We start from the raw sequence: 13,633 nt of genomic DNA on the forward strand, positions 1-13,633 counted from the left end.
AAACCGATTTTAAAGTTTTTAATTTCATTTGAAAAATCATTATTTTGTTCATTTACGGTGGAAAAACTGTGAGAGCGATTTTTGATTAAAACATTTAATTTAATTTAGAAAAATCCTATTTTTATGCAAAAAACTGCCATAACTCTTCAAACAAAGGAGATAATATCTTAATTGATTCGGCAAAACTGAGCGCCATCAAAAGTTCTAAAAGTGTCTACAACAAAATTTTTGCAAGAAATCAATGTATGAAAAGAAAATTGTGAAAAAGTGATTTTTAGGTAAGGTTTTGACCAGGGGGAACGACACTTTAAGATTATCCCATTTTTACCCAAATCTCTCATAAAATTTTCAACGTGCACAAAATTTCAATCCATCACATCTATTCTTTCTATTCCCAACTTATCCCTTCTGCATGTACACAAATTATCAAGCAAGCCGTGCAGCTTCTCTCAGTTTTTAGGTCGACCGCAAAGCACTTTGCCATAATCGGTGTCAGTTTTCAACGATCCCATTAAAATAAACGATGGACCACTCGTTCATAATCGGTCACGGGGACAAAAGCATCAAGCCCATCATGGAGGAGACGGCAACGCACATCCACTTTCCGGGCTTAAAACCATTGAATCCGACGGAGAAGAGCAACCAGGTGTCGGTGTATAGTAGCTTGGAAGGTGCCAAACTGCTGATCCTAGCCCCGGGAAAAGCCTCCCCGGACAATGGAACCGCCTTCGTCGAACAGGTGGAATAAAGGCCCAAGCGCAATGACAGCGGAAACGGAACGGCAGCGGCAGCGGAAAAGCCCGATCTGAGTAAGCCTACTTGTCGGATTGAAAACAAGTTAGAACCAAATCGACTTCGGTTAGGCATCTTGATGTCATTAGTGACAACTGTCAAACTTTCCGTTTCCGTTCCGCTTCCGCCCACATTGCGTTTGGGCCCTTAAGAATTCATTTTTTCTACTCGGCCCAGGTTGTACTCTTGGCTGGGGTTGGTCATGAGATGGGAGAAGGAAGCCGCCCGCTGGCTGATGGAATTTCTGTGCGCGAATTTTGCGAATCGAATTCCCGTCCAAATAGAGCTGGAATATTAACCGGAACCTAGTGATCCATCGCCACCAGCCGTACCTTCTTACTTTACGGAGAGTATTTAATTAAACACTTGTTTTTCTTCCGCTGCACCTTTATAGAAACGGGCAAGTCTGACAGCCACCAAATCTGACAATAAATCATTCAAAATTATTATTTGTTATTTAATACAATCATGGAAAACACATTTTGTTGCTGGACATATTCTCAAAGAAAATTTAACTACCTACAGCTTTTTTTAAGCTATAATTTTGACCAAATCAATCATTTATACATACATAGTAGTTTTTTGATGAGAAAATTAAACAGTACGGGTCCAAATTTTTATATTAGGAAAAGTAAGCAAAGTAGTTTCTGGTAGCATTAAAACGTCAATTTGTTTACGTTTATCACATACGACCAATTCAAAACGCACTTCAGACTTATCCTCTTCGCGTTCAGACTCGTATCCCTCTGAAATTTTTTTACACCGCTCACATCCATTCCATCCCATGATCCATTCCAATTTATTTTTTTCTATCCTTGCTCTTTTTCGTCAAGACGACACACTTAAAAAAATCCCATCAATTATGTTTTCCCCGAAAATCCCAAGTAATGATTAAAGTGAAAAAATGCATCCAAATGAGTGTCGTTCCCCCTGGTTTTGACAGATTATTCCAAAGCATACCACAGTATATTTGAATCTTAGCGTCAATATAAAGCAGTGATAATAGCAAGCTATGGTATCTTTGAAACCGTCAAGCAAAATTGATTCATTATACGTGCGCTACGCAACGGCAAAGCCTTCTTTGATTAGCCACGTGCTCAAAACGAGTACTAGAAAGAGAACACAATACGCAGTCACTTTAGTTCGTCCTGCTGTATAAAAAGGGAAACATCGCACGTGTTTGTTACTTGAAAGAACGGAATCAAAAAAAATATTTTCCAAATTTTCTAAGTGATACTTGAAATCACTATATGTGAATGAATCCTAGAAATAAAATCGCTATGGCTGGTGGTAAGTTACTGGAATTTCTTAATTATCTGTTATATTAAAATAAAAACAAAAAAACAACAGGTTTGAAAATCGCTAACCGTGTTCTGGCAGAATAGCTTACAAAGAATGGTTCCTCAGCAGCTCTATTTCAGTTTGTGGTTAACAAGTTCCAAGACAGGAAAATCAATGCGTCAGAATTAAAAAAGAAAATTCGCATGTTCACACTTAAATTTGCAAGATTGTGGACAAAGAGTTGTCGAAACAGAAAACGGTTCTTTGTGCATAACAAGGTTTGGCTGAGTAGGTGTGAAACTGTAAGCAAATTAGCAGAACCGAAAGCTGGAAAAGGACGACCACACAAATCTTTCGAGACCTCAAGTACGAGATCAAAGCATAGAAAAGCATAGAAGTTCCTTATGCGGAGTTAGTGTTTGTTGTGGCAACCAGTGCAACAAATTGTGGCTTTCGAGACGCAGATAGTGTAAAGAAGTCCATGAAGGTGGTCAGTGATGTGGAAGGTATGGTTTGTAAAACAGTCCCAGTAGGCCATGTTTGATGTTTATAATATAAGCTAGCGTAAACAATAGAATAAAGGCTATCTTAAATTATCTTTTCATACATTGATTTCTAGCAAAAATTTCGTTCTAGACACTTTTAGAACTTTTAATGGCGCACAATTTTGCCGAAGCAGTTAAGATACTATCTCTTTTGTTTGAAGAGTTATGGCAGTTTTTTGCATAAAAATATGATTTTTTTTAAATTAAATTAAATCCTTTAAACAAAAATCGCTCTCGCAGTTTTCCCACCGTAAATGAACAAAATAATGATCTTTCAAATGGAATTAAAAACTTGAAAATCGGTTTGCTCTTTTTAGAGATTTTAACAATTGAAAAATGCCAGTTTTTTGAAGAAAATCCAATTAAAAAAGATAGCAACTTGGTTTTTCAGCAAAAATATTTGTCTAAAAGTGTCTAGAATATTTGTTTTACGAGAAATGAACGTATGAAAAGATATTCATAGAAAACCAATTTTTCAGAGGCCACCCTAACTTGCTTGTTTAAAAAAATCATAACTCATGAACCATTAGAGATGGAAGTTTGACTGTTCTACAACTTTCTAGAACATTGCACTGATCTCACATATCTCACATAATAAAAAAGTTCACATATTCAATTCACCAATTTTTTGGACCACCCTAATTTCACTAACATAAAAAATTTGGCCATAAAATATGAAGAAACTTTCCAGAAGACATCATATGCCTAAAATCAACGGTTTTAGCGCAAACATTTTTGTCTTCCTAAATACGGCTTTGGGACCATTGTGCAATGGTTGCTACCGATAAAACAGACGATCGCGTGGCACACATCGAGAGTGGCCTGCTTTTGTCGACAGCCGAGTGAACACTGTGTTTTGATAAGTGATAAACCATGTTTCCATTGGGAGCGAGACATTTCGACAGACATTCGCCGTCGGCCACATCGTCGCCAAAAAATCAATCGTTTCATCATGAGCAGATCTTCTAAGATTTACTAAATATTCCTAAGATTTTCTGAGAACCGGGAATCTTCGGCAAAATGAACTCTTCGGTGAAGTGCCATAGCCCCATTTTCAAATGAATGGTGTCGAGTTATTTTGGAACTAACTGAACCCCGTTAACTTTGTAGTATTGTAGAAAATCCTTACTGTAATGACAGCAGTAGGATCAGATAAATGTCACTATGCAGAGCTGAAAAATTTGGTCTTGCAGCCACAGCCAGTGCTGAGATTTATCATTGCCATTGATAGACTTTCGCGCGATATTGTCACAATTGTTTATCACGTAGTTACGTAGATCCTAAAAAAAACCTTTGTCTAAATCTCATTCATTTTTTCTTCAATGACAAAGATTCACCTGGCAACAAAACGTTTAATTTCGTGCATTCTCTGTCACATTATTGTTATCTAAGCAGTTCAGGACGTAGTTGCTTGTTCACTTTAACGGCGCATTGTAATTTTTTTGCTCATATCAATTAATTTCGTTGCAAATTTAGCTAATACAAAAATCTGCACATGTTCGTCACTGACAATTGACATGGTTTGCCTTGGCGATGACTGTTAGCTCAAATGAGTGACCAAAGTAGAATTTTGAATATTACCATGTATTATCGAGATTTTGCAGCACTGGCCACAGCTACATTTCGATTACATAGATAAATACCACACCGATCCATGTATTTGTGTGCAAAGTTTTCGCCAAAAACTAATTTAAATTAGGTAGAAGAGCAGTTCCACTATAATAGCAGTAAGCTCTATTGAGGATAATACACACTTAAAAATTTTCGCCGAGATTCCAACAGCCGAGTAATTTTGCAATTTATTTTGCTGAGATTCAGTCAAACAATTGCCGAGACTCAGCTAACAAACAGATATTTTGCAGAGATATCAGCAAAGGTAAATACCAAAGTAATCGGCTGTTGGAGATTTTACCGAGCTAGGTTAAGTGTGTACACCAATCTCGAATAATCTTTGATTTTGCTAAGCACCATGTCGTATTATGCTCAATTATAATCTCGGATGTAACTTTAATACGGCGATTTTGCAGCCAAAACAAACACGAGCATCAAATGTAATTTTTCTGTTTATGTTTGTGGAATCCGATTCTTTGCATCTGTTCCGACCGCAGCTACCAAAAAGTTGGCTACGGCTTGGTCCCAATCGAAACGTTCTTCCGCGGGTTACATTTTTTCATCTTCTTGCTGGACAATCCGATCGGGTGTAGCAAATAAATTCGGAAAAGTCATACTTACCACTTACCAATCAGGCTAAGGCCTTGTTGTACTCTACTGTCCGAAGAAGTCGTCTCCACTCTACTCAATCCATGGCCACACTTCACCAGCCTCGAAGTCTGCGAAGGGTCCGCAGGTTGCCTTCCACTTGGTCGATCCACCTTGCCCGCTGTGCGCCTTGTTCCTGTTGTGTCGCTTTCGAGAACTATTTTCACTGGGTCGTCGTGCGGCATTCTTATGACGTAACCAGCCCACCATAGTCGCCCAATTTTTGCAATTTAGACGTTGGATGGTTCTCCCAACAGCTGGTGCAATTCGTGGTTCATTACCTTCTCCACGTTCCGTCATCCATCTGCACTCCACTGTAGATGGTACGCAACACCTTCCGTTCGAAAACACCAAGGGCACGTTGGTCCTCCACGAGCATAGTCCAGGTCTCCTGGCCTTAGAGGAACACCTGTCTAATCAGCGTCTTGTAGATAATCAACTTCGTGCGGTGGCGAATTTTATTCGACCGGAGCGTCCTCCGGAGTCCAAAGTAGGCACGATTCCCTGCCATAATGCGTCTTTGAATTCCTCTGCTGGTATCATTTTTCAGTGAGCCCAAATACACGAACCTATCAACCAACTCGATTTCGTCACTGTCAATCTGTACTCGAGGTATGAGGCTAAAATTGTCTTCCCTAGAACCTCTTCGTCTTGTATTTCGTCTTCGATGCGTTGATGGAAAGTCCAATCCGCCTAGCTTCATCCTTCAGTCTGATGTACGTTTCCGCCATCGTCTCATGATGTCGATGTCATCGGCAAATCCAAGAAGCTGGATGGACTTCCTGAAAATCGTGCCACCCGTGTCTATCCCAGCTCTTCTGATCACACCTTCTAACGCGGTGTTGAATAGCAGACACGAAAGTCCATCACCTTGCCGTAACTCCCATCGAGATTCAAAGGGACTCGAACAACGCGCATCACTCGATCCATCGTCGCCTTGATGAATCGCGTCAGTTTATCGGGAAATCCTTACTCGTGCATAATCTGCCATTTGAAATCGATGAACAAATGATGTGAGGGCACGTTCTATTCGCGGCATTTCTGCAGAACCTGCCGAATTGCAAAAACTTGGTCCGTGGTAGCGCATCCATGAATCCCACCTGGTATTGCCCCATGAACTCTCTTGCAAATGGTGACAGGTGGCGGCATAGAATTTGAGAGAGTACCTTGTAGGCGGCGCTCAGCAGTGTGATCGCACGGTAGTTGCAGTAATCCAGCCTGCAGCCCTTTTTGTAGATTTGGCATACGACACCTTCCATCAACTCCTCCGGTAATATCTCCTCCTCCCAAATCTTCGCAATTACCCAGTACAGCGCTCTAGCCTATGCTTCACCACCGTATTTTAATAGCTCACTTGGTAGTTGATCTACCCCAGTCGCTTTGTTGTTCTTCAGCCGACCGATCTTCTCCTCAACTTCTTGAAGATCAGGGACCGGTAGCCTGCCGTCTTCTGCGCGTGCACCAAGGTCTGTTGCCGTGCCTCCTTCGTTTTCTGCTGCATCACCGTTGAGGTGCTCGTCATAGTACTGCTTCCACCTCTCAATCAACTCAAACTCGTTCGTGATAAGGTTACCGTCCAAGTCCTTGCACATATCGTTGGTTCAAGTCCTATCTGACCAATCGGGAACTTTGTGTTATAATCGGATCAGAGCCATCGGACTATTTTACAAACAGCTCCGGTGTTCCTCAAGGTAGCAACTTGGGACCATTGCTATTCTCGATTTTTGTGAATGAAGCCGAACTGATCCTCCCAACTGGTTGCCGATCGTTCTACGCGGATGATGTGAAGATCTATGTGATTGTTCGTAGCTTCGCCGATTGCTTACGGCTTCAGCACCTAATCGATACTTTCGATGTAATATTATCTCATTTCATCCCAAGCTGAAACCAGTGGCATTCAACTATACGATAAATCACCAACTTCTGCAACGTGTGGACAATGTTCGTGACCTAGAAATCACGCTGGACTGCGCCTTAACATTCAAGCTTCATTACTCGGGCATCGTTGCGAAACCTAACAGGCAACTCGGGTTCATTTTCAAGATCGCTGACGAGTTTCGCGATCCTGCCTGTCTAAAAGCTCTATACTGCTCTCTACTGCGATCGATCTTGGAATTCAGCTCGGTAGTATGGTGTATCGAGTTGGAGAAAAACTTGTAAATTCTGTTAAATACCCCTCAATATGGGTATTCTTGGAATCCGGGTGACGTGTCGGGACCGGAAAACCATGTCTGATGTCTTTCTGACATTTAAGATGGCGGCTTCCTGTTGGTGAAAAACTTGGAAATTCTGTCAAATACTCCACTATATAGGTATTTTTGGAGTTTGTAACGTGGCAGTGCGGTGTTACTCCCAGCACTGATGAGACCCCCGTCTCCAAGCCTCAGGATCGGCACACGGTCGTGATAATTCCGCGAACCAAGAAAACACTCAAAGTTCACTTAAGACAAACTCCCACTTTATTCGTTTTGATGACACTCACTTCACGGACGGTCTCCCACTTCCTTAGATGTCTACTCCTACCTTGTGCTAGCACTACTCTTCTTTTGTCTTCGGGGCCCCTTCACCTGCCACTGCCGTCGTCGTCGTTCCTCTCCTTCCTCTGGTACCGCATCACCTTCTTGGGCCAGGGGTGGACGCCTCTACCTGTCTCGTACGCCCCTCGAGTATGGTGACGGACTCGAGGTTTCAACGAACCACAAGGGTAAAATGACTTGCCTGGATTGGTGGCGCACACTGTAGCTGAGGGATCAGTTTCTCGAACTGCGATTCGGACACACTAACGGCGATTGGCGTGGTCGACTCCGGAAAAATACGTTGAGTTTACAAACGTTACGGTAAAACCGCGAGGTCCTGTGGGCGCGAAGGAGAATTCGAAATGGCGGTTATTGACCTGACAACGGTTGGATCTGGTTCGGGGTTTTCTTGGTGATGGTAATTACCTGGCTGTCCAATGATACGTGGCAACTTCCTCTACAACTTCTTCAAACTTCCAACTTAGCTCACTTTAGCACTTTAGCTTTAGTTTTCACCTTCAAACTATTAATTTTTAGCTTTGACTTTCGCTATGTGACCGTAGTCTATAATGATCACCAGGCTTATGACTGTGCCTCTTGGTGGACGATGACTGCACACAGCGTGCTCTGGTGGTGGCTAGGGGCATTGTTCTACAGTTTATACACTCAAAGATAAATTAAATCATAAAAGCTTAAAAAGTATGCAGTTTCCCGCTTCACCTTATTGAGTCCGAGCCATGATTACTTCGGCAATAGTCATGCATGATAAAAATCGAAATAATCTTTCCAGTATTAAATTTTATTCTTTTTGAATACTGATGTATAATCAAAAAAGATTAAAATTCAATCAAAAATTATTAAAATAGAATCTAAAATGATTAAAATTTATTCAAAAAAAGATAATCTACAATCTAATCAACCATGATTAAACTGGGATTAATATCAGATGCTTATTTTTTAATCATTCGATATGATTAAACTGAGTTTAATGTCAAATTGATTAAATTTCAAGCAAAATGGGAATAGTTCAATTTATCAGTGTAGGGAAGTGTTTCCTACTGGCTGCGTTCGTGGGGATTCTGGAACGTTTTACCTTTTACGAACATTTAAACTTTTTCTTGGAATTTAATAACTAAATAAACGAAAACTACACGCGATTAATCTCACCAATCTTGGACGCAACACTTACACTTGTTACAAGTTGACGTGTGAGAACCGGAAATCAATGTCTGAGTCCGTTTTGAAATTCAAGATGGCGGCTTCCGGTTGGAGAAAACCCTGAAAATTCTGTCAACAATATGGGTAGTTTTGGAATCGGGATGACGTGTGTAGAGTCCTGAAATCCATATCTGACACCTTTTTTAAATCCAAATGGCGGTTGCCGGGTAGAGAAAAATATAAAAAATACTGTCGAGAAAAATATAAAAAATACTGGTGGGTTCCGGTAGAAGAAAACTTGGAAACACTGTCAAATACACCACTATATGAGTATTTTTGGAATCGAGGTGACATGTAGAGCCCGGAAAGCAATGTCTGGTGCCTTTTTGAAATCCAATATGGTGGCTTCCGAATACAGAAAAATAGGAAAATACGGATGGATTTCCCGTCCTTACACGTCACTCCGATACCAAAAATACCCTTATTTGCCCCTCAATTGGACAGAATTCCCAAGTTTTTCTCGAACAGAAAGCTACTACATTGAATTCAAAATGTCTTCACACATCACCACAATCGCAAAAATATAAAAAAAAATATATATATATATTTGATAGTATTTTTCAATTTTTCTGCAACTGGAAACCACCATCTTCAACTTTCAAAAAAGGCATGAGACATCGATTTCCTGTCCCAACACGTCACCTTGATTCCAAAAATACCCATATTGTGGATAATTTGACAGTATTTTCCAGTTTTTCTCCAACTGGAAGCTGCCATATTAAATTCAAAATTGTGTCAGTCATGGGTTTCAAGTCTCTACACGTTATCATGATTCCAAAAATAGCCATATTGAGAGGAATATGACAACATTTCCAAGTAATTCTCTAACCGGCAGCCGCCATTTGAATTTTAAAATGGCCTCAGACATCCAGACATCGATTTCCGTTCCTTACACATCACCCAGACTCTAAACATACCAATATTGTGAGGTATTTGACAGAATTTCCAAGTTTTCTCTAGCCGGAAGCCGCCATCTTGAACTTCAAAACGGCCTCCTTAATCGATTTCCGGTCCCTACACGTCATCAAGACTAAAAAAATACCCATATTGTGGATACTTTGACAGTATTTCCCAGTTTTTCTCCAACCGGAAGCTGGCATATTGAACTCAAAATGGTGTCAAACATGGGTTTCAAGTCTCTACACGTTATCATAATTCCAAAAATACCCATATTGAGAGGAATACATATGACAAAATTTCCTAGTTTTTCTCAAACCGGCAGCCGCCATTTGAATTTTAAAATGGCCTCAGACATCCAGACATCGATGTCCGGTCCTTACACATCACCCAGACTCTAAACATACCAATATTGTGAGGTATTTGACAGAATTTCCAAGTTTTCTCTAGCCGGAAGCCGCCATCTTGAATGTCAGAAAGACATCAGACATGGTTTTCCGGTCCCTACACGTCATCAAGACTCCAAAAATACCCATATTGTGAGTAATTTGGCAGTATTTCCAAGCTTTTCTCTAACCGGAAGCTGGCATATTGAACTCAAAATGGTGTCAAACATGGGTTTTCAATCCTTACACTTCACCAAGATTCCGAAAATACCCATATTGAGAGGAATTTGACATAATATTTAAGTTTTTCTCCAACCGGAAGCCACCATATTGAATTTAAAGTCAGAAGTTCTCAGAATTCCTCATAAGAAAATCTCAGAATTTTTCATCGGAAGTTCTCTGGACTTCTCTTCGGGAATTCTCTGGACTTCTTCTGGGGAAATTTTCGTCGGAAGTTCTCTGAACTTCACATCTGAAGTTCTGTGAACTTTTCTTCGAAAGTTCAATGAACATCTCCTCAGAAATTCGCTGAGCTTGTCATCGGAAAATCTTTAAACTTCTTGGCGGAAATTAGGAAATTCAAGGAAGTTCTCTGAACCTCTCGTCGAAAGTTCTCTGATTGACTTAAGGGTGAGGACATGTTAGTCAAAAAAAAAATGCACCAGACAAAAGTGTTCACCAAAAATTTATTTTAAGTCGTATTTTCTTGAAACTTTCAGGGAATGAACTAATGCATATGGATTATGTTTCGGCATAATTACTTTATTCAATTTCCTGTCCATCTCTGAAAGCCCGCACCTTTCCCTTAAGACCCCTCATTACATTTTGTGCAATGGTGAAGCCGACCTTTTTGGTCACTTTCATCCATTCTTTCTTCAACTCCAGCTCGTTCTTAAAAACCTTGGACGATTTTCTAACTTTGGCCTTCATTATGGCCCAAAATCTTTTCACCGGACGAATCTCTGGTGAATTTGGGGGGTTGGCGGTTTTTGGTATAAAAACAACGTTATTGTCTCTGTACCAATCCAACGTCGATCGCGCGTATTGGCATGATGCCAGGTCCGGCCAAAATAATGTCTCGCCTCCGGGGACCGCAGGAAGGGCAACAGACGCTTCTGGAGGCACTCGGTGCGGTAAATTTCGCTGTTGATGGTACCCATTGTGATGTACGGATTACTCAGTTTACCGCATTGGCATATGGCCTGGCAGAGCAAGTATTTTTTGGCGAATATGTCCGCTTTCTTCTTCCTTATGTCTTCCGGAACATCAAACTGTGATTTGGCAACGTAGAACTCCAGCCCCGGTATCTGCTTTGCGTCTGCCTTGATGTAGGTTTTGTCATCCATAACCACACACATCGGTTTCGTTAACCACTCTCGATACAGCTTCCTTGCGCGGGATTTGGCCGCCGTGTTTTGTTGATCACGCCGGTTCGGTGCCTTCCGGACCTTGAATACACGAAGCCCAGCTCGTTTCATGGTTTGATGAACGAACCAGGCGGAACACTTTGCCTTCAGAGCCGCGTCGCGAATCGAAAGGTTCGGATTACGCTTGAAATAATCCAACGCCTTCCGGGCCTTCACAGGGTCAGCTGTCTTCGATTTTCTTCCACTTCCAGCCCGCCGCTCGGTTTTCTGGGACTCCTTAAGCGATTTTACCACCCGAGACACAGTTGTATGGGTGATTTCCAGTTGTCTTCCGATCCATCTCATGGTCGCAGTCGGATTTTCCATGACGGCGCGCAAAATTCTCCGGCGATTTTCTTCTTGTTTCGATGACATCTCAATAAACACTGAACCGATTGTAATGAAATTTTGCACATGTAAACAATTCACTCCAAACTAGTTATACCCAGATTTTCATCAATTTTTACCCACGGAAAAAAAAAGTTACACACGGATAAAAATGGTGCATTTTTTTCGAGTACAAGCCTTATTAAAGCTTTTGAAAATCTGGATTAAATCGCGTATTATCCTCGATGGAGCTTACCGCCATAAATGACGATCATTGTTTGTCATAGGCTATCGTTAACATTCGAGAGAATGATCAGGACCTGATCTAAAATCGGTTGGGCTTGGTGGAGCAAAATAGTTATTTTGAACCACCCTAATGTTCATATACTGAGCCCAAGTTTACCTCTTCATTAATGCATGATTTCCGACCATTGGGTCGCAAAACTTCAAACAGAATTAATTTAGCAAAACCACCAGTCATTCAAACTTGCTCATTCAAGTGCATCATGATTTTGATTAATGGAATGTTATTATTTATTCAATTCACTAAAACTCTTCCACTAAAGCAACTTTTAAAAACCGATCAACCCCAAGGACAGCGTCTGCATTTTACAAACCCTGCCGGATATTTTGCAGCATAACCGCCATGGCTGACTCTGACAATCGATATTTCGCTCTCGTGACTTGGTTCCTTTGCGAACACGAATGTGTCACACGTTTTCTACCCTCAATTTGCTGGTACAATGCCTTCACGCTCACCGAAAACCGAGCCTTTCGGCTGGTTCTGCGTTCAAGGTAGAATTCTCCCGGCGAAACATCTCATAAATAACAATAACTTATTAAATGTTCATGATTAATTCAACCATTACACACATATGCTAGTATTCAGTTTTCAGTTTTCAGTTTCCAAGAAGATCCACCATTCGACGACACTCTTTCCACTTGCTGGGCGTGATAGTTTGTAGCAACCCTTGAAATATCTACACATATCCAAACGCATCAAATATGCTAGGCTACTGAGATTAGAAACAAAGAGTGACACCCTTCTGTCAAATCCTTAAACAATTTTCCGAAGAATGAAGTGTGCTGTCCCCACCTCTCCCATACTCTCTACCTGTCATCCGTGTTTTCCTTCTGCATAGTAAACATCTTATTATCTTATATAAAAACCGAAACATATTTCGCTATTTTTCCAGAAATATCATCTTGTTGGGTCACAACGCGAGGTGAGTCCTATTGATTGTTGTCTATATTTATACAAACAATAAAACTAGCTTTAACTTTCATTAGATAAATATTTTTAAGCTTTAGAGTAGATTTGTCTGTCATAAAACAACTTTTCAGAGGGTAGCGAGAGCTTTTTCAAACAGGTGCTTGCCGCAATAAAGATTAAAAGCTCTCGCTCTCACTCACTCTGCTCCTTCCATCCATAAAACTGTCTCGCAAACAGATGCTTTTGTTTTTTTTTCTCTGTCATAATCTAGAGTACACAAGACGCTTTAAATTTAATAACATCCAATGTCGCCTCGCGGTATCTCTGTCAGACACAAGCACGCGGATCATGAATTTCTCATTTATCATCATTAAGCATGTGCGACCATGCTCCCGCCCGCTCTCGCCTTCTCATCTGACAGTAGATGGGCGCAGAGCCCCCGTGGTTGGCTTATGATCGCTGAAGAAAAAAAATCTCTCAATTTCACCTCAGTCTATCAACAAAAACCATCACTACAGACGAAAGCAAATTTCTAGGTTAGAATCAAAGTCAAGGTTCCCGAGGTAATGGTTAACCTTGGAGTGAAAAAAAACTGTCATTATTCGAACAAATTACTCACCCAGCTTATGGGCACTTACACATTGTACCAGATACTTAAATTTGAACAACTAAGTCGTTGAAACAATCCGAAAGAAAAAAAAAGCAACTCACCGCAGCGCCTTTGACACTTTCGTTGCACTGTGTGAACTTGGCATTTTTCGCGGCCTGTTGCGTTCTTGTGCGAGCACGTCGA

General features: G+C 40.9%; 1 protein-coding gene across 8 annotated transcripts in view; it reads left to right on the forward strand.

Annotated features, from left to right (window-relative positions):
• LOC135717661 (solute carrier family 35 member F3) overlaps positions 1–13,633 on the forward strand; it is a 272,141-nt gene that overhangs the window by 186,830 nt on the left and 71,678 nt on the right. For 7 of the 8 annotated variants that reach the window (XR_010520328.1, XM_065239850.1, XM_065239852.1 and 4 more), the window contains one exon: positions 12,824–12,853. The exons of the other annotated variant lie outside the window; for it this stretch is intronic. Coding sequence is in view for 6 of the 7 variants with exons in the window: in XM_065239850.1 (XP_065095922.1) it covers positions 12,824–12,853 (30 nt within the window). In the remaining variant the exon portion in view is untranslated. The remainder of the gene's footprint in view (positions 1–12,823; positions 12,854–13,633) is intronic. 8 annotated transcript variants of the gene reach the window in all.

This window comes from Ochlerotatus camptorhynchus, unplaced genomic scaffold (assembly GCF_037179485.1).
Source record: "Ochlerotatus camptorhynchus isolate MF236.1 unplaced genomic scaffold, CSIRO-AGI_Acam_v1.1 ptg000062l, whole genome shotgun sequence".
Classification (NCBI taxonomy): Eukaryota; Metazoa; Arthropoda; class Insecta; order Diptera; family Culicidae; genus Ochlerotatus; species Ochlerotatus camptorhynchus.